The following is a 26,818-nucleotide window of genomic DNA, read 5'->3' as shown; positions in this document are numbered from 1 at the left end:
CCCTGCTCTACACTCAGCAGTGCAAAAGGGACCCAGGAGAACCAGACACAGTTGTGTGACAGTGTCACATCTGGCATGGGACAAACTGCTCTCTCCTGATGCCACAGTTCATCCTCTGTGGCAGAGAACTGACTCCCCTTCTGTGTGGTATTGTAAGGGTACATTCATTAATGCTTCTAAAGCGTTCAGAGCTGTGGCAGTGGAGCCTGTGCAGTGTGAAGTGACTTTTTCTGTTCTCTAGTGACTGTAATTTGTATAGTAGATATGCTGTGATTCAGAAGTGAAAAGCAAGTCAATAACAAATCCTTTAAGATTTATAATTTAATAATTTAATTGCTAATAGTTAGACTAATTCTGCTGTGCCTTTGTTACGATTTTTTTTAATTTGTTCATTTTTCTAACCTGTGAGAAAGATTTAATTTTAGAAGTTTCAGTTGACAAAGACATGCTGGTGCTAGATACGGATTTCAGGTCATTGTCATTGTACTCTATTTTTAAATTCAAGTACCAGCCAACTGAAAGAGCACCCTGTGTCTATGCTGGGTGTTCTGCATCCGTGCTACAGAGCTGAATTTTTCCAAGCTTCAGCACAAGGCCAGCCAGTTTACTTTTATTTTTTTTCCTGTTTAATGAAGGGAAATGTTCTAGCACCTTTTCATTATCACAGAACTAAAACTGGTCATGAAAACAATCCCCCTCCCTCCAGAGGCCTGCGCAGGCATTGGCCATTGTTAAGATGCTTGCCTATCAACAGCCACTCGAGAAAGAATTTTAAATGGTTTTGTGACGTCAAGGAGGCACAAAAAAACACAGTCTGGTGCCAAATTGCCTCCATCATTGAAAGCACACAGTAAGAAATAGATAACACAGAAATAAATCTTTTGTGCAGTAGCTATCTCACGATATGCTCTAGTGACTCCAGTAAGTGAGCTTGTTTGGTGTAGGAATAGCTGAAGAAGATGAACTTTCAGAGCCTCATTTTCTAATTTATGATTAATGCAAAGGCAGCCTAATCTGTCTGACTTCCTGCTGTCTGGACACAATGTCTGCAGGGAGCTTGGACCTCGCAGAGGGAAACGCCCTGACAAAGTTTCAGCCTGCAAAAGTGAACAGTTTAAGTACGGTGGACAAAAAACTGTATCTCTTGAACGAAAAGGTGGACAAACTGTTGCATTTCCAAGAAGACCTGACAGGCAAACTGCAGCGGGTGGACAGAGGCATTGCTGGTGTAGAAAATGGCATTAACAAGCTCACAGTATCCCGGGCAGCTCCTGATGACACAGATGCTCTGCAGAAAGGCCTGAAGGAACCGGACAGCGCTGCCCAGGCTGACGTCCAGAGCATGTGCTCAGAAGTGTTGAATTTGATGAGAGCTGCCCAGCTAGATGCCTCCAAGCATAAGGAGAGGCTGGCAAAGATAGAGAAAAGGGTTGATACCCTGGATAAAGTTATTACATTTGTGGGAGAAGTATTAAAAAATTCTAAAGTAGTGGATTTCATTCTCAAAGGCATTGTGCCCTGGAAGAAGGGGAGTCTGCTGGAAATCCCGGTTGAGGTTGGTTTAGTTTTACTGTTCTTCATTTCACTTTATGACATAGCAGGGCTTTAGGCTCTCCTGTCAATCTCTTGCATGATGTTGCATTCAAGTTTTCCTTTCTGTATTGCTGGTACAGGTTACTGCTGGGACCTTTGGATTGCAAGGCTCTTAAGGCAGGGAGCAAGCTCAAAACAGTGTCTGAGGTTCCTGAAGGGTGCTGGGCAGTCCTGTAATGGCTGTGAGAAAGAGATTGCTACTGGAAAGGAAAATTCACCTTCTACCAGTGCTCAAAGCTCAGCAATGTCACCCAAATCAGTGACTGAATTGAGGCCCTAGTGAAAAGCATCAGTAGCATACTAAAAAGCTTTTGGGGTTTGTTTGAGACAAGCTTCTATTTCCTTGTTTGTTCACAAGTTCTGAACACAGCACCAGTTCCTGAGACCTGTGCTGACTTATGGTCATGTTACTGAGCAGATTTCCATGTCCTTAGACATCTTGGCTGTCTTTAGCTACATTTTTGTGATGCAGCTGTGACTTCATCAACTCCATTGACTCATTTACTCCTGAAATCAAGTAGTTATTGTGTTTGCAAGTTCCCAGACTTCAGTTTCCAAGCATTTCTTAATTATTGAGGACAGTGAGTGAGGAACAGGCAAGACCAGTACTTAGCTGATACAATGTTTTAAAGTACATCAACCTTTTTTTTTTAACAGTGATAGGCATCTGGAATTAGTTCTAGGTAATGGGAGTTTCCATTTTTCACTGTGGCTTCTACCCCACCATGGGAATGAAAGAGAGGAAAACTGCAAGAGCTGGAATATGTTTATTCATTCCAAATCCCCATGTATGTAGAGATGCGATTACAGTAAGGAGAATTTAGCTCAAATGAAAATGTCCATTGGTATCTAATGCAAGTATTTTTCCACCAAAGCTGTAAAATCCTTTGATGGGAAGGTGCATCTAACCCATTGGAAGAACAGGGCAGTGCTTGATGGCAATGTACCTTTCCAAGTTTTCAGTGCTCTCCTGGTCTCCCTTTTTTAAGTGTCAGAGGCTGACAAGTGAGGTGGGCTGTTAGGAGACAGAGGAATTTATTAAGTGCTTCCATTAGTGTTGAGAACAATAGATCATACATTAGTTATCAACCTTAAATCTGAATAGAGATAAAGCTTATACTTGAAGTTCCAGCTTCAGTTCTACAGATTTTTGGAGAAATGGGAAAGTCTGATGTGTTTTAGGTAAAGCTGTGTTATAGCAGTCACTGCCTGCAGTCACTGCAAAATGCCTGGAGACGGATACTGTCCTTTGTTTGATTTTGTGGCTAGGCAGATAGAGATTGAGGTGAAATGACTTGCTGGTGACAACCTGGTGGAGTGGGAGAGGTGGAGGTCTGTGTCCCAGGCTCTAACACGTGCCTTGGTTGGAGAACAGTCAGGGTGTAGTGGGTGATCACCTTTATGGCAACCTCTAGTTTTGCAACATGACCATCACTGTCCTCCTTTTTTGTTTCTGGTCATGAACACTTTTTGAAATTGGAGCATGAAGTCAGTTATAAGACCTTAAGTCTGTGCTTTGATCACAGACTGCTGAGTGATGCCTGAACTAGGCTCGAGTGAGTGAGGCTGTGTGTGTACGTGACCTGGCTGGGAAATGTGGAGCAAAGCACAGGTGAACAAATTACCTTGTGCTGAGCCATGTGCTAACTTGGGTCTGGTTTTTGCAGCCTGTTGTGTGACAGCAGCACAGACATGTCCAAAGAGCTGCACAGTTGCAGGGGGAGTACAGAAAAATAAATAGCTGCCTGCTTGTGCCTGTTTTCCAGCCTTTGCTGTCTGTACCAGGGCTCTGCTTATCAGGGGCTGGGCTGGGAGTGGGGAGGTCGTGTTTGCATTTCTGGGTGAAGCTGTTTGTGACAGCATTCCAGGGATGCCTTGGGAATGCTTATGGAAGAAGTTTTGTGAGGTTGGAGTTAACAAAAGACTGTTGAGCTTCCTAGGTTCCAAACCTCTAACTTCTTAAAAACCAGAAAAAAAAAAACCACACCAGCATTAAACTGTCACTTACGCAAGGCTTTCTTTGCATGTAGGATTGTGCCAGAATAATGTTCACCCTGGTCATTGTTGCAGGTTTGCTTAGAGCTGTAATAAAAAGGGTAATGATTTTTTCCTACTTTTACTTTTTGGGTGTTTTGGTTTTTTTTGGAATGGGGAGGTGGGGAGGCTCTGTTCAGTCTGTAGGGTTGGTGCATGAAATCCTTAACTGCTTTTACTAACAGGTGAAGGGCTGATGTGCAGCTGTCTTGTAATCAGTTACCTGCAGAAATACTTAGTGTTGCTTATTTGCTTGTACAAATCAGGATAGGAGGCTAGATCATCACTAGATTTTTAACTGTTTGCCAACCACAGGAAATATTATGCCTTTTCCTAATTTTGTGTAATGCTTTTTGCTGCATAGAAGTCAGTTGTAATTTGATTTCACATGTATTGCTGTGTGAAGTCTTCAGTGGTCCTGTTACAAAATATCCCTCCCCCTCAAATTAACTGGGGGAAAAACACTGCTTAAAGATAAAATCTGCTTCTGTTTTTAATCATTCTAAAGGTGACATGTGAAATGTCAAGTACATACACAAGAGTTGATATAAAACTAGACATTATTTTTTGGTATCACCTCTTATCGGGTCAAATGATTAGACAAATATGTTTTGACAAATATATTCAGAAACATTACTTTTTGTTCTGTCACCAGCCAAAAAGCAACAGAAATACAGCATCATTTCTTTTTCTACTGTCTCATGTTTCACATGTCATACTTTTTAATCAATGTGAATAAAGATGACAGGAGGCAAAAACCCAGACAGTGAAAATTTTGGAAAGCAGTGAGCTAATGTATTAATCTGTTATGTTGTTTTAAAAGGATGCCTGCCTGCAAAGGCAGGGAGAGACTGGAGGAAGGAAGTAAACACAGCACTGACTAATAATTCAGAAGAGGTGTAACTGTCCATTTTTCAGAGTCTGAATGCCTACATAGTTGCAGGAACCTAATGGGAAATAGACACTTTTGTCTGTAACTGTAATTTCTGTGTTCCCCTGTCAATTTTAGGCCAAAGATAAGTCTGAGGAGAGTGGTGCAAAACCTAAGCATGTGCTTAGTAACAGAGGAACCCAGACTGAAAGCAAGAAGCCTCTGGAAGGTATGTATCACTCCAGGCATGCTGCAAGCTTTGACTCTAGAATGTGCAGCAGACAAACTGGAAATTAATAGCCTGCCATTTCCCACTACCTGAATTACTCAGATGTAACTGAGTAACTTTGCCCTCAGTTCTGAGAGTATAGAATTGTTCTCACCACCTTCACAAGCTGATTTATCCCCAGGATCAAGCACTACAAAAAGCTAGAAGATACAGAAATTAAAAGGAGCAGTTTTGTTTAGCTGAAGAGCTGGGTTTTTTGAGTTGGGTTTCAGTGAGCTGAATTCAGAGAGCAGAGCTTGTTTGGAGATACTGTGAAGATAGTGGCCCCGTCACATAGCAAACCCAATAAGTTCTTTTCCATTAATACCTCTGAAGCAGCCCTCCCTCTTCCCCCTCTCTGAAAAAGGGACGTGTTGACACTGGAATATCTTTTTTTGATCAACAAGCTTCACTGGCATGTCAGGGCCAGATTCCTATTTAGGGTGCATCTGTCAGGGCACTGCCCTGTTGCATCCACTGTCAATGCCTGTGCAGTTGCAGCAGGGGTGAACGTGATGCTGAGCAGGCCCTGTCATGCTGCTGTCTTCACAAATTGTCAGTGAATCCTTTGCCTTATGGCCAGTCACCTTTTTAGCTTCATCGCTTTGGAAGTGACTAAAACAAAGCAAATGGTCACAATTCTGACTCAAAAGCTACACAGAGTTGTGAGCAAACCTTGGCTGCTGGTGGTCTGGGCATGCTGAATGTTAATAACCACAGCCATTGTCCTGGAAGGTGGTGGAGAACCTTTTAGTCCTTCTGTGGAAACTGCAGCTGGGCTCTGTCTCGTGCCTCAGAGTCCTGCTGGGTGTGTCTCTACCCCTCTAACCGGGGAGAAGGCTGTATTGGGACCAGGAGGGTCCTGCAGCATCTGCAGTGCCTTAAACTACCTGTTATACTTGCCCACAAAGCAATTTCAGATTTCAGATATGCTGAACTTGAGCCTTGCAGGTTTTTTGTTTGCTTAAGGAATCCAAGTCCAATCTGGGGCACTGCTGGAAAGCACCAGAGCAGGTGAATCTCTGGTTTTAAGCCATGAGCATTAGTAGTAGCTCGAACCTGATGGTGTAAGGATTTTAAACCTTTTGGGGGATTCTTGTTGCCATCTTTTCAGGTGTAACTCTGTAGGTTATTTTGAGAGGTGTGTTGCTTTATTCCTCCTCTGTTTTGCCATCACTTTTGCCAAGGATTGTTTATTAATGGATTATTTTATTCAGAGACAAAAAGCGTGAAAAAGCTGGATGAAAACAAGGGAGCATGTGAGAAGGTGAACACTTCCAGTGCTGTAGCCCACAAAGCTGACTCCAAACCCCAGCTTAAAGACAGGACAGCGCAGCAGCAAGGGGTAGAAGGTGCTGGCAAAACACAGAGCTCTAAGAGCTGTCCACAGCAAAAGGACATCGATGTCAAAGCTGTGAATCAGCACAATGGTCTTCCCTTCATACACCAAGATCATGCAGGCAACCAAAATGCTCCTGCTAAAGCACAGAAGGTGGACAGAGCCCCAGGCCTTGATGAGTGCCACAGGCAGCTTGTTCATCAGAAACCTGGGAAGAATGAAAACAAAGCTCCGGCGGCGGGTGCGGCATCCCGGGAAGCTGTGCCCTCCACGTCCCGGGCCATATCTGACACGGGGTGTGAAGTGACACATACCAGGTAATGGCCTTGTGGTGGCTTTCCGTGGGACCTGAAACCTTTCCATGTGTTACAAGAGAGAAAAGGAACGCCAGGCCATTAAAGGAGGCAGCTCCTGCGTGGTGGGGTAGGAGGAGGGACCTTACAAGGGTTAAGGCAGAAGGCTCAGGGGGCCCTGTGTAAAGTTCTGTGCAGCCAGGGCTCGGATGGACAGAGGGGCTTGAGGTATCAGCACTGCTGTGTGCTGACATAGAAAGGTGACCACTGCAGAGGAGCTCAGTGGTTATAAACCACTCACTCAAACCACTCACTCCCTCCCAGCTCCTTGGCTTCTATAGCCATGGGCACTATAGAAACCAAAGGAAATTGAGATATTTATTAGTGTATGACAAAACAAGAACTTGTGTTTGTTGTCCTCAGTGTTTTCAGTGTTTTGGTCACCTAAAGACTGTTCATTTATTAATCTCTATTGGACTAATATTTTCCTCATATAGGTGTTACATAGTCCATTTTCCTCTGGATTATTTATCTAGGATTTATTTTAATCCCATTTATTTAAAATTTAAAAAGCCCACACAACAGAAAACAACAAAACCCCACAACCAAAAGACCCCTCCCAACTAAACCCAAACGAATGGAACTTCTGTGGCAGATTTTAGCTGCCAATACCTTCTCTGTCTGGGTGGGTGGCTGTAAAGTGGTTTATATGTGTGTGTGGGGGTGACAGACACTCACCCATACACACCCACAAATGTATGTATGACTTTGGGTGGGGAATTTCTCCATTGTTTATATGTATAAATTTGGTGCCTGAGCTCCAGATTTTGGTTTGGGGATAAGGGAGGCCAGCAGGTAAGTGGAAGGCAGAAGCTGGAGTAAATCCCAGAGGCAGCTGCAGCCCAGGGCATTGTCATGGTTTGGAGTGTGAAGTCACATGAGGGTGGTAAACACCTCTCTAAAATGGATGCAACTTTTAATGAAGTTTGTAAGCCCACACAGAGGCATCAGAGGAACGTTGTGTTCCCCAGCTTGGAGAAATGCCCGAGAGTCCCACTGAGTTCAGGCTTGTCTAGATAGCAGAGGAAGTGTTTGCTCAGAGCTGGCTTCAGCTGCTCTCACAGTTCACACCAGAGCAGCTTAGATCCAGTACAGCACCAGGGTGTTAAAGGTGCAGAAAAATGAGACATTTCAGACTCTTGTTTTATGAAAGCAGAAACATTTTCTTCTATGACATCTTTTGTAATGAGGTTGCTCCATTGAAAGAGGCAATTACCTTTGTGAAAATGAGGTATGTTCTCTCCCATACTGTCTTCATTTGCCATTGATAAAATCTGCTTTACAGCTTCACAAGTTTCAATTCAGCCTCGGTAAAATCAGACTGCTCATGACGGTTGGAGCTGTAACAGTTGACTCAAACATTATCACTCAAATGTCTTTGATGGAGTTTAGGAGCACAGAGAATTGGTTCTAACCTGTATTCTTTTTAGGCAACACAAGAGGGAAAAAAATAATTAAACTTTTCCAGCAATTAAAATGCCAAGGAAAATAGTATTGATGGAATGAGAGAGTTTATCAAAGTTAGATTTTTAAGAGAAGGCTGTGGAAAGAATGCTATCCCATCAGAAGACCCAAACACAGATGGCTGAGTGTGCAGGTCAGCCAGCTGGAAGAGGATACAAGCCATCAGATTTGTAGAGGCATATGAGCAGCCAGCCATTTAGCTAACCAGCCTGTAATTTGTGAAGGCAATCACTATCCTCTCTCTGCCCAGATGATGATGTTTTATTAGACCAACTGTAATAATTGCAAAAAGTGGGTAAGTTTTCAAATGTGGGATTAACTCTTTGCAGGGTGAGGCATTTTGTTCAGCAGAAGGGTAGACATGTAGAGAGATGAGGACACAGAGAAAGAACCAGCATGCTTTTTGGTGCTCTCCCCTTAGTGTTTGTGGGTTGTTCCCAGCAAGATTGGTACAGTTAGGTCTTATCCATACTATAGAAGTGTATGGCTTTGGAAAAGTACAGATTTTTCTTCCCCCACAAAGTTACAAAATCAATATCAAATGCCTCCTGTTTGCTCTCCAGGATATCCATCAGTGTACATATGACTGACATGAAAGAAAAGATTGAGATGGCCAAGGAGGGAAACGTAAGTGACAGCAGAGGTAAAAGTTCCAAAGTGAAATCCACACCAGCAGACTTGAAAGGAGTCAAGCCTGACAAATTAAAACTTCAACAGAGTCCTAAAAACATCAGCTCCAAGCCAAATTCAGAAGTTAAAGGGGACAATAAGCAAAATGAACTTGCACCTCAAACAGGGAAGCAAAAGCCATTCCTGAGCAAACCCAAACCAGGTGAAAAAGCTGAAGAGAAATCAGAATTAAAATGTGAGCCCATAACCTCACAGAATATCTCTGCAAAGGAGCCTGTGAAAGATGCAGGGGTAAAAGTGAAAATACATCAAGAAACAGCAAAAGCAGAAAAATCCCCAACAGATACCAAGTCTGAGAGGAGGGAATCTGAGACTGCAGGGGGAAGCAGACACGATGCTCAGCAGTGTACAGGAGAGGCACCAGAGAAGACCAAGTCTCTGGTAGCTGGCAGAGCTCTTCCCACTCAAGGAGAAATCATTGGTAAGTTGCTCACAGTTACTCTTGAAACTTGTATGTTGAGGATTTTCTGCTATTCCTGCCTGTTGTGTAGACAAATAAGAGCAGGAGCAGTGCTCAGTGGAACACCTATGTCTTACACTTCAAGGGCATTTTGTATTGGGTACCTTTGACTATGTGACTAACAATTCACAGATTCTTTTGACTGTAACTTTCCTTTTAAAGTGTGTTTTGGGGAAAAATATAATTTAAAATAAAATAGCATGAAGTGTATGTGTGATGAGAAGTACGAGAATTTTGAAAAAGTCCATTACATGAAGCATTTGTCCCTTCAGATAAAGCGTGCAAACCAATCACACTTTAGCAACTATGGAAATGCAGAGCACAGAAAAGCACTGCAGGAAATGTTTCTTGTTGTGGCCTGTTGTGTTATTGGCCATGGATCTCTTGGTTCCTGAGGGAACACTTGGGTGCTTTGTCTCAGGGAATGCTTTGTCTCTCTCCTGGCAGCACATGTGTGTGTACATTCCAGAATGTACAGACACGGGCGGATGACCTGACTGCTCTGGCATTCTGAGCAGGGGCTGGAGATGAGTTGAATACGTGTTAAATTGCAGCCTGGGGTACCTGGAGATTAATTATAAAATTGCTTTTAATGGGAGGCATAAAAAATGGATTTAATGAAGCTTTACCCTAGAAAGCCTTGGACATTAAGTGATCACAGTTAACTAATTTAGCTTACCACAAACAGACTAAATGTAGTAGTTGTAATGCTAATAATTGCAGCTTTAGTTTGGAAATTGTCTGCAAAATTCTTGCTGCTAAGAGGAACTCCATGATTTTATCAATCACTGTCCTCCCACCTCAGTGCTGTGTATTTCTGCTGGTTTTTCTGGCTGTCATGTAACAATTAAAAGATAAGTGTAATTTTTTTCAAACTTTCAGGTAGTATGTTCTGGTGGCCCTTTCTGTTAATGCATAAACTAAGATGTTGGTCTCCTAAAGGTATCCAGTGGCTTTACTCTGTTAAAAAGAGTGGAGGTTCAGGAGGTGGGATGCTGATCTCAGTTCTGGGACTGTGTTGCTTGTCTGTAAAAGGCATTTAGCAGCGCAAGGCCCTCACATCCTCCGGGGTGAAATCCATGGTGTGAGGAGGTGGAACAGGGCAGTGATGAGTGCAGAAATGTCAGTGAGCAGCCTGTCTCCCCTGCAGATGACAGCCCCTCTCCTCCAGCTCCTTTCGAGCACCGCATCGTGAGCGTCAAGCAGGCGGAGGTGACCACGAGCTACTCCGTGTGTCGTCACGAGGTGCTGGGGGGGTAAGTGTGGCTGTCCCCATGCTGTGCTGCTGCTGGGGAAGGGCAGCGAGCTGCAGAGCTCTGCAGCTGGCCCCAAGGTGTGTGTGTGAGGGACAGACAAGCTCTCTGCAGCCAGAGGGAGTGGGGTCATCCTGGAGCCCTTTGGGTGATCACAGCTGCTCCTACATCAAGGATGTCCCTTAGATGGCTGGTTTCTGCCCCAGCCCCATTTTCAAATGCCTCACTGCCATCCTGATGACTGCTTTTTACATTTGTTTTAATAATCCTGGCCTCAGTGTTGTGAGAAGAACCTGTATCCTTAAGGCAGACAGATTCATTTGAAAAGTCAACAAAGCCTATTAGGTCAGGCAGCTTCCAAAATATTTTTTTTTTTCCCTGTGCTGAGCTGCATATAAAACTAAGGAAGAGTTATAATTATTTTGACCTTATATTTAGTTTTCACTCATAGGAAGTCTGCAGCTGCTTCAGCTTTTGTTTTCTTTTATCCTTACTTATGTGACAAGAAGGCTTGATTTACACATTGATCTACATACAAATATGGCTTAATAAGTATAAGCAATGTGATGCAACAGCAGGGAAGATGGTGCTTAGGAATCATCCCAAGGGGCATTAACATATCTGTGTGACATGGGGGAGAATTTACAGCACGCCAGAAATGCAGGCTGTGAGTGGCTACAGTTACTGGCCTTATGGTCATTTAAAAAGTTCTGGGATCGGGACAGAAATATCCTTGTTAATAGACCCACTAACATATCCCTGAAGGACAGCAAGGGGGTCCAGTTACAGAAGGGAGCCAGAGCATGGCCAGGCCATCATATCTCAGCAGGACCAACGGGGCTTAATATTTTAATGTAAGCACTGAACAACTGGCTGGAAAGATAAAACTAATCCTTCATAAGCTGAGAGAAAGAGGAGCTCCATGCTGCTGGCCACCCGACTCCGTTCACTTTGTACTGGGCTATTTTTGCTCATGATAAGAATAGTTCCAGGAGAGGTTTCTGTGCTGAGCTGCTTTCCCATCTTTCCCATCTTTTCCTTGGCATCCACAGGGGGCGTTTTGGGCAAGTCCACAAGTGCACGGAAATATCGACAGGACTCAACCTGGCAGCCAAAATCATAAAAGTGAAAGGAGCCAAAGAGAAGGTAACCACACTGCTGGGAGCTCTGACCCTGCCCTCCCTGCCAGGGCCAGCACCAGTGCCCCGAGCTGCCCCATGAGGGACTGCTCATCCTAGGGTACCATCAAATACTGCAAAATCTTGGGCTTGCTGTGAATCTTCATCATCTCCTGTATTCATGATTAAACCCCCAGTCCCTTTGAGATCTGTGCTGTAGCTGTTGTTGGGCTTTATAAATAGTTCTGTTTCGGTATGTTGAAATTCAAGGAGTGTATTTTGCTCATTTTTTTGTTACTTTGTTATTTTTTTCAGGAGGAAGTAAAAAATGAAATTAACATCATGAACCAGTTAAATCACGTGAATCTGATCCAGCTTTATGATGCTTTTGAAGCCAAAAATAATATCACTTTGATAATGGAATAGTAAGTTTAAATGATCTCAGGAATTGTCAGGTGTCTGGGTTTTCTCAGGTCACTAAAGCAAATAGAGAATGATAATTCTGAGCTGTGAAGAAGTGAATGATTTCCTAGCCTAAGAGAGAGTTGATCTCACTTTCAGAAGGAAAAAACAATGTTTTAAAGGTAATTTCTTCAGGTTAAAAGCTTGTCAGAGCTTTATCTCTGAGTAATTTTCTCTTCTGTGCAGAATTAGGTTCAGTTGTCAGTTCATATGAAACAGCTTTCAGTTTGAGAAGTTCCATTTAGTAAATTTTGTAGGTTGAAGACTTATTTTCCTATGACTAGTAAGATGAGAGAATAGCAGACACTTTAGTACTCCCTGTAGGTTTTCCAGGTCCCATAGGATCACTAGGTCATGTGGGTTTGGGTTTGGCATGTATCCTCCCAAATACTAGTGCCAACTTTCCCATTTTTGAATTTAGATTGATACTTAATTTCAAGAGAAATAAGTCTCTTCATTGAGGCTGCTGATACACTTTGTATTGGATGTTTTGTTAGGACCCTCAATTACGGAGCCTAATTCCCAGCCTGGAAATAAATCAGGCTAATGCAAGATTTCAGGGTTTTTAATGCTTTTCTGTGTGAAAATTTCAGTCTTGATGGTGGGGAATTATTTGACCGGATCACAGATGAAAATTACCATCTGACAGAGCTGGATGCTATCCTGTTCACCAAACAGATTTGTGAAGGAGTCCACTACTTGCACCAGCATTACATTCTCCACTTAGATCTGAAGGTCAGTTGTTTGTGCTCTCTGGGCTTTAGTGGTGCTGCTTTAGGCACCACAGAGTCTCTGATTACTGAGGAATAATTTCTCATTTCATGGACTCACGTCATAAAGGAATAGACTCAATAGCTGCAATGAATGGAGCTTTAGAGATTGATTACTTTTTTCCAATGTCTGTTCAGTAGCTTGCTTGGAATCATCAGGATTCTGGGCTTTTGCCTGTCTTAAATGAGAAGCTTTTCATTCTCTGTAGCATTAAACAATCCCCTTTTATCATGGATGAAAAAAACCCCATCCAAAACCTCCTTAGCTAGAAATGCCCACAGTCTTCCCTCTATTTCTCCTACCCTTTTTTAACAGTGTACAAATACCTGTTCAGTCATCTTCTATAGTTTGTACCTTTTACTGCCTGGAACCAACCTGCAGCAAAACTGCAATGTTTGCCTAATGGTCCCTTAATAATGGATATTTTTAAACAGAAATACAGACTGCATTTTTCCTGCCTGTTTATAGAGCACCTTACAGAAATGACATTAAACCAGGCTGGCTCACAGACAGTTCTGCAGCTGGACCCCATCAACCCCCCCATCCCCACCTTGAAAAACATTGTCACTGGGAAAAAAAATAATTTTGGGTGCATTTGATCTGCTTTTTGTGGCATTTTATGGAGGGAATTTTATACTATATTTTGCTAGATCTCTCTCTCAAACATTTAACTCAAAATACCCTCTTCTCTTTTTGTAGCCTGAAAACATCCTATGTGTAAATCACACAGGAAACCAGATTAAAATTATTGACTTTGGATTAGCAAGGAGGTAAGAAAGTTCAGTTGTGAATTACTTTAAAAAACAAAACCAAATCAAACTCACCAAATCAAATCTTTGATAAGTTTCTAGTAGTTCTTTGGTGGGGGGGTTGTGTTTTGATGGCTCTGTAATAATTCTGTGTGAATGAGTTAAGCATTATGCTTTTGCAGGAGCTTTCTGCCGTGTGCATTAATTATCTAATTACTTTTTCAAATAACATTTCTCTTGGATAAAGCTTTACTACTGTTCTAATTATCTCAAAATTATTCCCCATTACTCTGGGGACTCTGTGAAAGCACCCAGAGACTTCTTGACTGCAGAGTTTCATGGTGCAGGTTCTAGTTGTAGAAATGATCTGCTAAACTCTCTAAGTAGCTACATTGATTGAAGGAAAAAAAAAAAGGGAAAAAAAAAAGCATGTTTGAACCATCCCATATGAAACAGGAAACCCTCAGAAAAATGGAGACTTTTCTCCATTCTTTTATTTTGCTTACATGAGTTTTAAAAAAAGCAGTGAGAGCATAGGTCAATTGCCCTAGAATAAAAAGCAATTATTTCTATTATTAGGACAGTAATAACAATAATATTTCTCAAATTATTTTCTAAACTCTAAGATTTTTCTTCAGCTAAAAGCTGGTACATTCATGCATATATATATTTATGTGCTTGTATATAAGTGTCTGTTCAAGGACTTTGTCTCCATAAAATACTTGTGAAAGAAAAGAAATGTACATTGAATTTGGGCTTTTGTTTGTTTGGTTTTTAATTTGGGAGGGTAAAGATACAAGCTTCTACTGAAGCAGTTTTGGGAACAAGATCATCCAGGAGAAAAGGATTTCCTTTTACAGCAGTGCTGTAGTGGTTTGTTCTGTCTGAACACAGATGTGACTCCAGCTGCTGTCAGTGGCAATTGCCACTGGTTCAGTTTTGTAACTTTTCCCTGTTTAGCAGTAGCAAAAAGAATAGTCATTTTCCCCTATATGGGGTCACTGTTACTTGTTCCCAAGCCCCAATAATGCTCTTCAATCCCACCTCACTTACACTGTGTTCATATCTGTGATGCACATGCTCACCCTGAGCTGTAGCTGGGGACATCCCACTAATCAAATTCTCTCCAAATCTTGTATAGTCAAAACTGCTTCATTTGTTTTATGGATTTTGGACAACATCTGCTGGAAAGCATCCTCTGGTGCCTGGCAGAGGGTAAAGCTGCTACCACTCTCTGGGGGAGCCCTTTGCAGGGTTTAGTGTCCTTGTTCTTCCTCCTGGCTTTGCTCTGGCAGAGGGACAATGATGGAATATTCCCCTGAGGTCTCCCCAGTGCTGCCCTGGCTGCCGGGCACTCGGCTCTGCTCCCCTGCCACGCTCCCAAAAGCTGTGCCTTGCTCTTCCCTTGGTGGCATGAGCTCCCCAGCTCCTGACTCGTGGCTCTTTTCCTGGTACAGGTACAAACCCTGTGAGAAGCTGAAGGTGAATTTTGGGACTCCGGAGTTCTTGGCCCCCGAAGTGGTGAACTATGACTTTGTTTCCTTCCCCACGGACATGTGGAGCGTGGGTGTCATCACATACATGCTGTGAGTGCTCCAGGGGCCCTGCAGGGCAGGGTGCAGCAGCCTCTGAGCCCATCTGGCTGTGAGCACTCCTCATGAGTTCTGTTAAAGCCCCCAGCTTTCCATACAGAGGCGCCTCGCTGTGTCCAAAGTGTCTAAACAACAAATGAGCCTTTTGATAAATATGTAAATGTTCTTCACCCTTGTCATCTTACTTAGCAAAGTAAAATGGGTCAAGTCTTTTTTTTTACTCTGAAAAGTTACCCAAAATATGTAAGAATTCTAATTTTGATTGTGTTTTTGAGGACTTGAATTAATTTTTAAATTTGTAATCAGATCATTTTATAATCTAAGACTTGGTGTGCATCTGCTCAGGAGAATTAATATTGTCTGTTGGGCCATGGGTCTTAGAAATAACCTATCATGAATAGGGCTAAAACTTTTCTCTGATATCTGGATGGCAACCATGGACAGCTTGTCTGTCCAAAGTCTACCTTCTGATGAGCTTGTTTTCAATCCCAGAATCTTTCACAGACATTTTCTGTGAACTGGATAAATTTCTGGTTTAAATTTGTATGTTAGCCAAAACCCAAATGATGGAGCAATAAAGATGGGCTTAGAGACTAACTGTAAAAAGTAATTCATTGTTCAGAATTCCGTTTAATTCAAGCCACATAAGGATATGGGCCCCGATTTGGGAAAGCTCTTGAGTCCCTCTAGCTTTCCTGTCTGGGAAAGCACTGAAGGATGTACCTAAATCCTCACTGAATCCTTTCCTTGGGGATCCATTAATGGTGCTCCCTGACCTGAGTGAACTGCTAGGGACTAACACTAAATTACAACACTTAATTGCCCCAGACTGTTGCCTTATCATGGCAGAGACTGAGAAGTGGAACCCTCCATAGCTGAGAGCCTTTTCCCTCCATAAGGTAGCAAGAGGATTCATAGAAGGAAAAACACACCCTGCATCTGATAACTGCTCTTCTCCCCCCACCCCATCTTTCTTTTTTTAAGGCTTAGTGGCCTGTCCCCATTCCTGGGAGAGACTGATGCAGAGACAATGAATTATGTAGTCAATTGCAGCTGGGATTTTGATGCAGAAGCATTTGAACAGCTCTCAGAGGACGCCAAAGACTTTATTTCCAGACTGCTTGTGAAGGAGAAAAGGTACCTGGGTCTGATTGTGAGAACAGTGGCACCAATGATACTAAATTCTTACCAGCCAATTGTTTGGATTGCAGCCAACAATGAGAACTCACTATGTGACATTTTTGTTTGCTGGCTCTGGGCTTGCTGGGCAGTTCCTCAATGATTCAGAAGCCCCTGTTTTAAAGGAAAGGGTCTGTGTACCCTGACTGAGGAAAGTTGCTTTTCACAGTAGCATCAATGCAGGCAGAACACAGGAAATCTGGAAGGATTTGCAGTATAGAAATCTGTCTCTAAAGCTTTTGCTTCTCTGAGCAAAAACTATTTCTATTGTTACTTTGGACTGTCACAAGCCTTGACAGAAATTGCAAAAATGCCTCTTGAATTATTATTATTATCCTCTTGGAGGATAAATGGAAGCTGCAGCTGTGAAAATGTGCATTGTTCTCTTCTAAAATGGTCTACAGGCTTTTGGGAGATATTAGGGAGCATTTGGGACTTAACTCTGCTTGTGGCTTTTCATTCTTGGCTCTGCTGAGATAAAAAGTGATTGCACATATGAAACAATGCAGAGAATGAGGATCATATTGATGTCAGACCACGGCTGGGGAGTTGGCTGGGTACAGAAATTTTTCTCTTGCTGAGTAGTGATACAAAACTAATCAAATCAGAAATGATGCATACAATAAAACAAATTGTGTGTTTGGGGGGAATTCAAAGGAGTGCTTGGAATATTAATAACTTCCAGATCATTACCTAAATCAGACAAATCAGTTCTAGTACTAATTCCATTTTGAACAATAGGTTACTATGAAAAACAAAGAATTTGCTGAAATTTAGCATATTGCCAGCAGGAGAGATCTAAGGATTTTTTCTCACACTGTAATGATGATTTGCTGTGAGACTGTGAACTTTGGAGTCTTCAGTTTTTCTGTACAATGGGATTAGGGTGTCCAGAGGGACCCTCTGCAAAGTCTGGTTACAAGCTGTGAATGAAATGAGTATGTGAGAGAAGAGTGTTGTCAGTGAGTTGCAGAGAGCAGTGATTACCTGGCCCCGTTGTTCACAAGGTGTGTGGCAACCTCTGCTCTCCTGCAGCCCAGGCACCTTTGCCCTGCTGGGACAGTGGGTCTGGCCTTGGCAGGATCTGCAGCCCCCTCCCTGACTGCTGAAATTGGGGTGAGCAGGCAGGAGCTGTCTTTTCATCAGCTCATCAGACAGAGCTCAGGAGTTAGACATAGGCTTTTGATTTGAAAAAAAGGCAAATTAAACTTTTTTTCCCAACACCTCTACCTCAAGATTTCCTCTATTACCATGTGTTTCCCAAACCTTTTAGGACAGGCTGTGGCATTTGGGCCCCTTGCTGGATGTCAGGGTATTAAGTATGGTTAGCTTGATCCAAGTTTAGGGTGAATAGACAACTGTGCTTTTTAAATATGAAGCACAGCTTGTGCTGTCAGGACAGACAGATAACACCACGAATGTTCCTTTTCTGTTAGCAAAGTTCTGAATTCGCATAATAAAGTGATGCATTACCCCATGAAGTTTTCCACGGCTCAGCCGCGGCACTGCAGGGCCTGCAGCAGTCCTTCGTCCCACTCACCCCTCCTGCTGGAGAGCGCAGGATGCTGCTAGGGCCCCACGCACGGGCATTCGCACTGCTGTTCATTCACTTGAGGCAGTTTCTTCATCCCTAACAAAGAGGAGCACAGGGCCCTGAGGAGGGGAGCACAGGGGGCTGGCTTTTCACGGAGATCCCTCCCTGCAGCTGCCGGATGAGCGCCACGCAGTGCCTGAAGCACGAGTGGCTCAACAACCTCCCTGCCAAGGCCCAGAAGTGCAAGCTCCGCCTGAAGTCCCAGCTGCTGCTGCAGAGCTACATGGCCCACAGGACATGGAAGGTAAATAAACCTGCTGCCACAGGGAAATCTGCACAGCACAGGCAGAGCCATTCCCTCCTCTCGAGTGGTGGCTCACTGGTGCCCACAGGTTCTTGCTTGTTAAGTACCAGCTGTGAAGTCTGTTTTTACCTGTAAAGGAAGTATTTGGTCCTGGCTTCTATCTCTAGCAAGTTTGGTTTCAATTTTCACGCTGATTGATGTTTAGAAGTTTTTTGCATCTTTCTTTCTACATGTTCAGAAGCTTCAGATGCTACTTTATATTAAAAGTTCATTCTCTTTATACTTTTCCCATTGCTAACAGTTGCATTGATCTGTTGTCACTAAGGAGTAGGGATATAACTTAAGGCAGTTTGTGCCTCCCACTGCAGATTGGAAGTGTGGGAGAGAGGAAAAAAACTAGGCTTAAACCCATTGAGAGAACTCTTCAGGATCTTACTGATAACCCCAGGCTCCTTCTGAACTACGTTTTTATGAAGTGAAAGGTAATAATTTGTGTTTGAGTCTCTACTTGATTGTAGATAATTGATCCTAAAAGGTGAACATGGCAATCTTGTTAGAAAGAAGCCTGTGAAATTGTGAGGCAAACTCAGTGAGGACCATTTCCTTCCCTTCTGTCACTGGGGAGTTGCATTTCCTTGCCAAGGAGTTAAACCAGAGGCTTACACTTTTTTCAGTCCTGCAGTGCTTGGGGCAAACTTCTGCATTTAAAAGACAAAATCTAAAGACCTATCACTGTTCAATTCATAGTAACACTGAAGAACCTCACAGTGCTGTGCAGGAACCACTGCCCACACAAGCTGGGAGTCACTAGAGGGAAATGGATTTACCAGGAAGAGAAATCCCTGTCAGCTGCAGAAAAGTTCCTTTGCCTTGATTTCACTCATGCTTGGACTGTTCTTTCTGTTCACAGAAACACTTTTATGTGGTGGCTGCTGCTAACAGGCTGAAGAGATTTCAGAGTATGTCTGTCAAGCTTGCATGAGCTTGTGTGAAACCTCCACCACTCCTGGAGATGGACATGAGACTGTGGAAGGAGGACTCGGTGTCTCCAAACATTTCTATCCCTGTTTTATAACTTAAGGTTTTGGGACTGTCTTCCTCAATTATTTTGTGTGTTAGTGCTGTGGTTCCAGAAGAACCTTAAGGAAAAAACACAAGATTTCTAAAAGCAGAAGCTACTTTGTTTGTTTTTACAAGTTTTTAGTTGTTCTATACAGTGGTGGAAAAATGTGGCTGTCACTGGGGCTGACTTCTTGCTGAAGGCTTTGATTCTGCAGAGTATTGATGGTGTGTTCATAGCAGAAAACCCCTGGCAGTTTTCTGCTCTCTCACACCAAGCACAGGATCTCTAAAGACTTTCTTCCTGACTGATGTTTCTGAGTTACCAGCTTTAGAGAACTGCCACACAGTGGCACAACTTGTCCCTCAGGTGTTTGTTACTTAAAACAAAAGATACAGAAGAAAACAATGTCTGTATTTCTTTCCAAAAGATACTTTCCCCACAACATGAAGATGCTTCAGTGCAACTCCAGGCTTAGGTGGTTTTGGTTTGTTGTTTTTTAATTATTCTACCGTCTCCTTTAAAAAATAGTCACTGCATAGTTAGGAACTATGAGGAACCCTGGTTTGAAGTAACTTAAGTCAATCCATTGCTGTTTCTTATGGCAAGCTGAATTGAGCTGAACTGATTGAACTTCTGGAAGGAGATGTGTGAAACTGCCATGCATACAAATCACCTAATGACTGTTGGGTCTATGCAAAAAGATCTCATGTTGTAGAGAAATGAGGAGAGTTCCAGGGATTTTATGTTTTTAAAACTTGTAAGTGCTTTTAATTGTCCATGACTGCAGCACTTAAGTTTTAGTTTGAGGATTTGTTTCTCCTCTCTGGAAATTTTAATGCAGTATGAGAAGCTAGTATGGTGTGACATGCAGAACAGGTTTCATTTCTAATAGGTTCAGTGACAGGGAAACAGTGAATTGCCAGACTCTGCCTTTAGTCCAGTTAGGAGGTTGAAGCCCTTTTTCCCCCCCTCACTTAGCTCTTGAACTGAACATTAAACCTTTTCTTCACAATATTAACTTATTTTGGATTTTAAACTCATTTCTTATGCATAAAGTGGGAGCCACTTACAATCTCTCAAATAAAAGTGCAACACTATTTATTAAACCTGTGATTTCCTCTTCTGGATTCTGCAAAACTCAGTGTGAACTGGATGGGCTGTTAGGAAAACTGGAAATTAGTATTACTAAAAGTAGCTTTCCAGCAAAGGCACCTGTAAAGTTCCTTTGAACTTTATGGACTTTCATACCTCCTGATTTTGCAGAAGTGTTGGTTGCTAATGATGAGGTTTGTAAGACTGCCTTTCTCTGGTCTAGCTATCTTTTCCACTCAAGGGCTTCTCACTTTGCATAGTCCTGACTTCTGCAGCATTTCCAGAATTGGGACAGAGAAGAATCTAGATAATTTATCACCTTCTATGAAGGCCCACTTTTGTTCATGTTTTCCTTCCACAGAGTTTCTGCATGCTGAATGTCATTGTATTCATTGCTCTGTATATTTCTGAATTAATGCTAATAAATTTCATCAAAGTGGAACAAGAATATTCATCAGTATTGGTTTAAGCCCTGCTGCCTGAAAGTATTTTTGGGTGGGTCCAGAGATACAGGCCAGGCAGAAAACATGCAAGAGAAATGGAACAAATGGAACAAAGACTTCTCTAAGCTTATGACTGTGAGACACAAAAAATCTGTTACCAGTCAACATCCTTTTCCTCTGGATATCTTCATTCTTAAGGCACAGGCATCTCCTCCATGCTACTTATTTTGCATTCCAAGTACCTGTGCCAAGAAGATGTCATAATACAAAGCTTTTCCTTCCAGTACTTATTGTTTCTTGGAATATTTGGGACCCCTTACAAAAGCACAAGACATTTCATTCCTATACACATGAAAACAAGTCAGATTCATTGACTGAACAATATTTATTAAAAAAGCCCCAAAAACTAAAAAAATAAGGCTTTATTTCTCTGCTGGCTTTGCAGTTTAACAAGGCACTGTTAGTCCCCTTCCTCTTCTTTCACTGACTGCTTCTAGGCAGGGGCCCAAGGGCCTGTAACTTATAACTTATTTACACTTAAAGTAACATTAGAATGTTACCTGCCTCTTGCAGCAAGAGAATGAAGCTATTCTACCCCTAATGCCACAGCCTGATGAGCAGCCACACACACTTCCTGTAAAATCCTATCACTCTGTGGTGTCATTTATTAAAAATAACATTCTTAAATACTTAAAACCTAAATAAAATCGGCTGTCTGCCAGGCAGCCATCATTCACATGCTACTGGATCTCTTGTTAGAGCAGAGGGAGAGTTAAAATTAAGAGCAAGCAGCAGTTACATTACTGGCTGGCATTACAGAGTCAGTACTCCTTGTGTCTTGTGCCTTAGCAGCGTTTTCCAGGATTTTCTTTTTCCATTCCTCATAGTCCTGATCTGTTTCAGTCTTTGGCCGTTTACATGGCAGTTCCTCATCCTCTTCAGAGCCTGTGAGGAAACAAAGAAAGCCCATGAGAGGCCATCATGGGCAGCATGCTGCTGGGGCTAACAGGCAGTGAGCAAATCAGACAGCAGGAGGGGTCTAATCCTGTGGGTACTGCTGCCCTCCCCTGCTGGGACAGTCACCTCTGCACCTCTGTGTCTGAACAGAGCACTGCCCTTCATTCTGCTGGGACTACTCAGCATGAGCTCCTCTGTCCTGCTGCCAGGCTCCATGTGCTTCCACAAAGGTTTACAGGACTGAGGGCTGCTGTGTGCTGGAGCAGCGTGGCCCATCACACAACTCAAACACTGAGCAGCAAGAAAGCTCAGAACTACTCCAGTGAGGTGATTTTCTCTCACAGCTAAACACAGCTTACCATCTTCCTGCTCACACTGCTCCAGGATGCTCTGCAAGCTGTCAGGTGTCTCTGCAGCCAGTGGAACATCTTCTAAAAAAAAAAACCAAGTAAGTTGCTTTGCTTTTGAACGGTATTTGTGGCTCCAAGGATGGCTTAAATGTGAATCTTTGACAGCAGTGCCACCTTCCACAAGTGCTGTTGTCCAGTCACAGCAGTTCCCTGGTCCAGACAGATGCTCAGCACTTCAAGTATGGCATGGACCGGCTGGCTGCTTTAATTAGCAGCAAACTGCTGCTGCATTGGTAGCCACAATGATCCACCATGTTGATTGCCCCAAACCACACTGCTACCCTTCTAGGTCACTCAGGCAGCATTAGCAATGATTTCTTTCCCTTCTATTCCATGCCTACTATTTTCATAGATGCCCACAACAGGTAGGGAACTGTGCAGGTATACAGATGCACACTCTTCCCTGAATTCTTCAGGAAATTCACAGTTGTCTTTAGTTGTTTTAGTGCTGGGGTAATGTTTGGGTTTTTATAGGGCACATGCCTAGGAGAAAGTAGCAGCTTTTGGGGTATCTTTAGGCAGCATGTTGCAGAAAAGATCAGGGTATGAAGAGACAGCAAGAGAGGATAACTTTCAGTGGGAAAGTAAAAAATGAAAGCCTGGGAAAAGAAGAAAAACGAGGCAGCAGAAATAAAAGGACATTAGGGCACATAATTGTATTTCAGGCTTTCTCCCCCACAAAAGGGAGCAGAGAGAGCTGCAGGCTCAACAATGGGCAAGAAATATTCCTGACATCTGTCCAAGGTATGAGGAGGAGTGGTGCCAGGGAATGGCTGAGTTGGTACCAGAACAGCAAGGCTTAAGCTTGTTAATCTTGCAGTGGGGGAAAGGAAAGCACAGGAGTGAGTCAGCCCGAGAAGATGTTTTGTGATAATTTGTGTGCCAGGTTGCCATGTTAACAGGATGCAGAAACCAGGCAAGAGGGAGGAATCCAAGATAGGTCAGGTAGTACGGGAGAAGCAAGGAATAAATTGCGGCAGCAGAGGCTGTAAAGAGCAGTGAACATTTGAGAAGAGAGGAAAATATTATTTTTGTCCTTGCCACTTTTTCCCTCTGTTTGTTTTTGCTAAACTACTGCAACTTCTCCAGAAGCAAGGACTGGGAGTGGAAGTGGGCTGCAGGAAACATGTTAGAATGGAATGGATGGGCAGATTTGGCTGGAAGGGGACAGCTGAAAGTGAGGCCATGGGATAGGTGTGCTGTCTTGCAGGGACAAAGCCAAAAACTTACTGCTGAGTTGCTGGCTTATCTTCTCCAGCTGATTGCACAGCCGGTCAAATATTGCTTTTTTCACTCCAGATGTAACCACCATTTTAGTTTTGTCCACTTTTAGCTTCAAACACCTACAAGAGAAAGTTATCTCTGTACAAAGCAACACTCCAGCAACTATCACTTAGGGGAGGTGATAAATTACTGTACCAACACTGCCTGTGAGAATGAGGAAGGCAGGCCTGACTTTTTGTCCCACCTATCCTTGTCTCACTCAGAAACAAATCTGGTTAAAAAACATGACCCCTACACTATTCAGTCAACACAGCTCAATTGAAACTCAGGATGAGTTGAACTTACATAAGGAATTTTTTATGAAAAGGTAACTTTTCAGATTTTCAGAGAAATCAGGATAAAATGCCACTACAACAAAAAGCTAAATGTGACACTGTGTCAAGAAAGCCCTTGTCAGGAGCTGTGCAACTACACAGCACCTGTACTGCTGAATAAGACTGTCACAAGGTGTAATGCTAAGGAAGGAAGATCTTTGCATACAAGCAAATTCTTCCCAAGTGCTGGCTGAGTCACACACCTCTCTTAGCTGACATGGGCCTACAGCTATCAGAGCCATCTCCCAGATGCTACAGCATCCTCAGGATGTGATGGTGTAGCTCTTGGGGTCTTTCCTTCTTCAGAATGGCTGCTTCTTGGTGCTCAGAAGCCCTTCTTGTACCTTGAGCAGCATTTCACCAAAAGCCATGTAAGTCTTTGCTTTGTGCAGTGCACATTGAAGACTTCACTACGAGGAAAGGCCTGGTTTGCTCCAGCTGTCTCCCTTTGCAGGAGCAGGGCAGCAGGATATGCTAAGCAAGACCCTGAATGAATGAGCTGCTGTCACTGGCTGGTGTCTCAGCAGGCATTCCATTTCAGCCTGCAGAAGGTCTCCCAGGCTGCACTCACCTGCATGCAGTGCACAGAGCAGCTGTCAGAAACAAGGGTTTGGAGAAATCCAGGTCCGCTCGCTGTGCTTCCGAGAGGCTGCACTCATACCTGGAACAGCAAGTGACACTTGGGCATCTGCCTCACATGAAGCTCTCAAATCCATCTGTCACTCAGACCTTGAACAGGTCTGTTGCACTACCTGGGCCTCTGCAACCCATCAAGCAGAAACAGCTGCTGCTGGCTGAGAGAAGCAGAACACATGAGGGAAAGAAGGGGGTTGGGATTCCTCTTCTGGAATTAGAGGCATTTTAAACTGGGGATCTGGATCAAGGCATGTCAGTGAAATCTACTTCTTGTGCTCCTGATCAACACAGCACTTTTAGCTCTCCCTACCATCTTAAAATTTACAGTGAGATGCTTTCCATGCATCCTACAATAGAAGGCAGTATTACAGTTTCTTTGATTGCTGGAATATGTATGTTACAGAGAGGAAGGCTTATAAATGGAAAATGACAAAGTGGATGTGCAGCACCGAAAAATGTCATTTTTTATGGTCCACCTGCCCCAGGCTATTTTTTTCCAGTTTGTATTAAGTGCCACCAAGCAGTCACAGCCTTTGTGCATTGACCTAACAGCATTAAACCTGTGCTATCAGGGTGACAGCACTGCAGAGCAGAGCTCTTCAGGGACTGCTCTGCTTAAAGCAGCTCATACAGAATGGAACATTTTAGTTAACTCTGCTGAATCTCCCCTGAAATGTTCTACCTATTGGTTTTACAGGTAGAGTAATGTGCATTTTAGGAGATCTGTATCTCCAAAAGGGAGGATATATTTCTACTGAGCATTACTTCTGAACTGTGCCATGATCAGCAGTTAAATGGACGACAGTGTGATGCTATGGACAAATACACGGAGTAAGAGTCCTATATTTTTTACACTATTCCCAGATGAAAAATTGCTAGTTGGATAATCAGTTGCTGAGATTCACAGACTAAATCTTTCTAACAGGTATTCTAAAAAGTGGCTCAGCTCATGGCTAGATTCTCAGCGCTAAGAACTCACCTCAGTGCTCCAATCAGTGGGAGATATCTCGCCCTTCCAAACATCAAGCTCTTTACACACCTAAAGAGCTAAGAACCTTACTTGTGGTTCCCAGTGTGCCCACAAGAGCTTCCTCACCTCTGCAGGATCTCTGAAGCCATGTTCACTGCCTCTGAGCAGCAGAACTGCACAGCCAAGTCTCGCATCCCCAGCCTTTGGTTCACCCCTAGCAAACACTCCAAAGACTTCATGGAGCTCTGGTAGGTGGTCTTGTTCAAACCAGAGAGTTTAACACAATAGCTCTGTCAAGAAGAAAAAGACAAGCCCCAAGAATTAGCAAGGGTCCTTTCTAAGATCTCAATCAGGCAACCAACACAACCACTAAGTTCGGCTATTAACAAATTTGTGCAGTGAATAATGTGTGTTTTGACTGCACACAGAAAGATTATCCACCCAGGAATGCCACATCTTTTAATGCAGTAATATTTTTAGGCCGTTTCACTGGAAGTGAGGTTTGACATTTCCACACATGACACGGCCCCTTCATTACTACAAGGTAATTAGTGACAAAATTACTCAAGTCTGGGTTGAAGACATGAGCAACACCTTCATGGAGTCAGGTCCAATTAAATTCTCCTCTGCTGTAAATGGACAATCACAAATAGGTTGTACCAGGCATTATTTTGAATAGCACAGTGCTATTCACCTGGCAGATTTACAGGGGAGGTTTACAGGTACCCCTACAGTGAGAGATTTCTTAGAGCAGCTTCTTTCTTCCCACAGTAAAAGAGACAGATCTTAAATTTAACATCCTTGTTGGTAATCTATTTGCTACTACAAGAGTTGAAATTAAGTTGACATTATCCCAAAGCAAGCTCAGTTTGTTAAGGAACTATGGTGGTGATCTCAATTTTCACTGTTGCAAACTGAACAGTGAAAGGTCTAACACAGCAAACGGCAGGATTTAGGGGAAAATTAGTTATTATTTCCCATTCCTGCTCCCAACACACACGACAGAACAATTGTTCTGTGGAGTCAGGCAGAATGCACCGGCCAGCCAAGTCACACGCTCTGTCTTACTCTGTCAACTGGTTGTTTCATGAAACTCGCCGCCAGGTCCAGGCACATCACAGCACTGCTTGTCGCCGTCATTTGAGCCATTAACCCCGTGCACTTCACCTGGGACAGCCGCAGATACTCCTCAGCTTTTCTGCAAAACACCCAGAACACAAAGCCCTCGTCAAAGCCACAGCTACAGGACAGAACGTCCCCCAGGACTCGCCCCAAGGTTCCGCAGTCGGGCTGCAGCGCGGCCGTGGGGCCCGGGGTGCTGCCGGGGCATCGCCGCCCTATCTGTGATGCTGGGCAGCAGCAGCTTTGCACCGCAGGGTGCTTCACTGAGCCCGCGGCTCTGCGGCTTCAGCACAGGCAGCGGACCCAAGGCGGGCGCTGCTGCGGCGCCGGGCAGAGCGCGGGGGAGCGGAGCGGAGCGGGTCGGGCCCGGAGCGCCCGGCGCTACCTGAGCAGGGCGGGCTCGGCCAGGCCCAGCCGCGCCGCCATGGCCCGCACGGCCCCGCGCTCCATCGCCCGCCGCGCCTGGCGCGCACGCCGCCCATTGGCCGCCCGC

The 26,818-nt window shown here is 43.6% G+C and overlaps 2 protein-coding genes across 2 annotated transcripts; one reads left to right on the top strand and one right to left on the bottom strand.

Annotated features, from left to right (window-relative positions):
• Positions 1–1,042: 1,042 nt before the first annotated feature.
• Positions 1,043–20,637, top strand: MYLK3 (myosin light chain kinase 3). The gene is made up of 14 exons (XM_053952594.1): positions 1,043–1,555; positions 3,624–3,689; positions 4,637–4,727; positions 5,984–6,422; positions 8,486–9,033; positions 10,223–10,328; positions 11,378–11,471; positions 11,759–11,868; positions 12,499–12,640; positions 13,376–13,446; positions 14,883–15,011; positions 16,002–16,154; positions 17,902–18,034; positions 18,945–20,637. Exons 1-14 carry the CDS (start codon positions 1,043–1,045, stop codon positions 19,014–19,016), a joined length of 2,667 nt encoding a protein of 888 aa, XP_053808569.1. The 3' UTR covers positions 19,017–20,637.
• A 361-nt stretch (positions 20,638–20,998) lies between these two features.
• On the bottom strand, positions 20,999–26,779 carry ORC6 (origin recognition complex subunit 6). Its single transcript, XM_053952597.1, has 7 exons — positions 26,711–26,779; positions 26,272–26,401; positions 25,330–25,493; positions 24,169–24,258; positions 23,230–23,342; positions 21,949–22,020; positions 20,999–21,577 (listed from the first exon to the last, which is right to left on the bottom strand). The coding sequence occupies exons 1-7, from the start codon at positions 26,773–26,775 to the stop codon at positions 21,411–21,413; spliced, it is 801 nt and encodes a 266-aa protein (XP_053808572.1). The 5' UTR covers positions 26,776–26,779; the 3' UTR covers positions 20,999–21,410.
• Positions 26,780–26,818: the final 39 nt, after the last annotated feature.

This window comes from Vidua chalybeata, chromosome 11 (genome assembly GCF_026979565.1).
Source record: "Vidua chalybeata isolate OUT-0048 chromosome 11, bVidCha1 merged haplotype, whole genome shotgun sequence".
Taxonomy (NCBI): domain Eukaryota; kingdom Metazoa; phylum Chordata; class Aves; order Passeriformes; family Viduidae; genus Vidua; species Vidua chalybeata.
The sequence above is the reverse complement of the archived record's forward strand: the minus strand, read 5'-3'. Positions and strand labels throughout refer to the sequence as shown.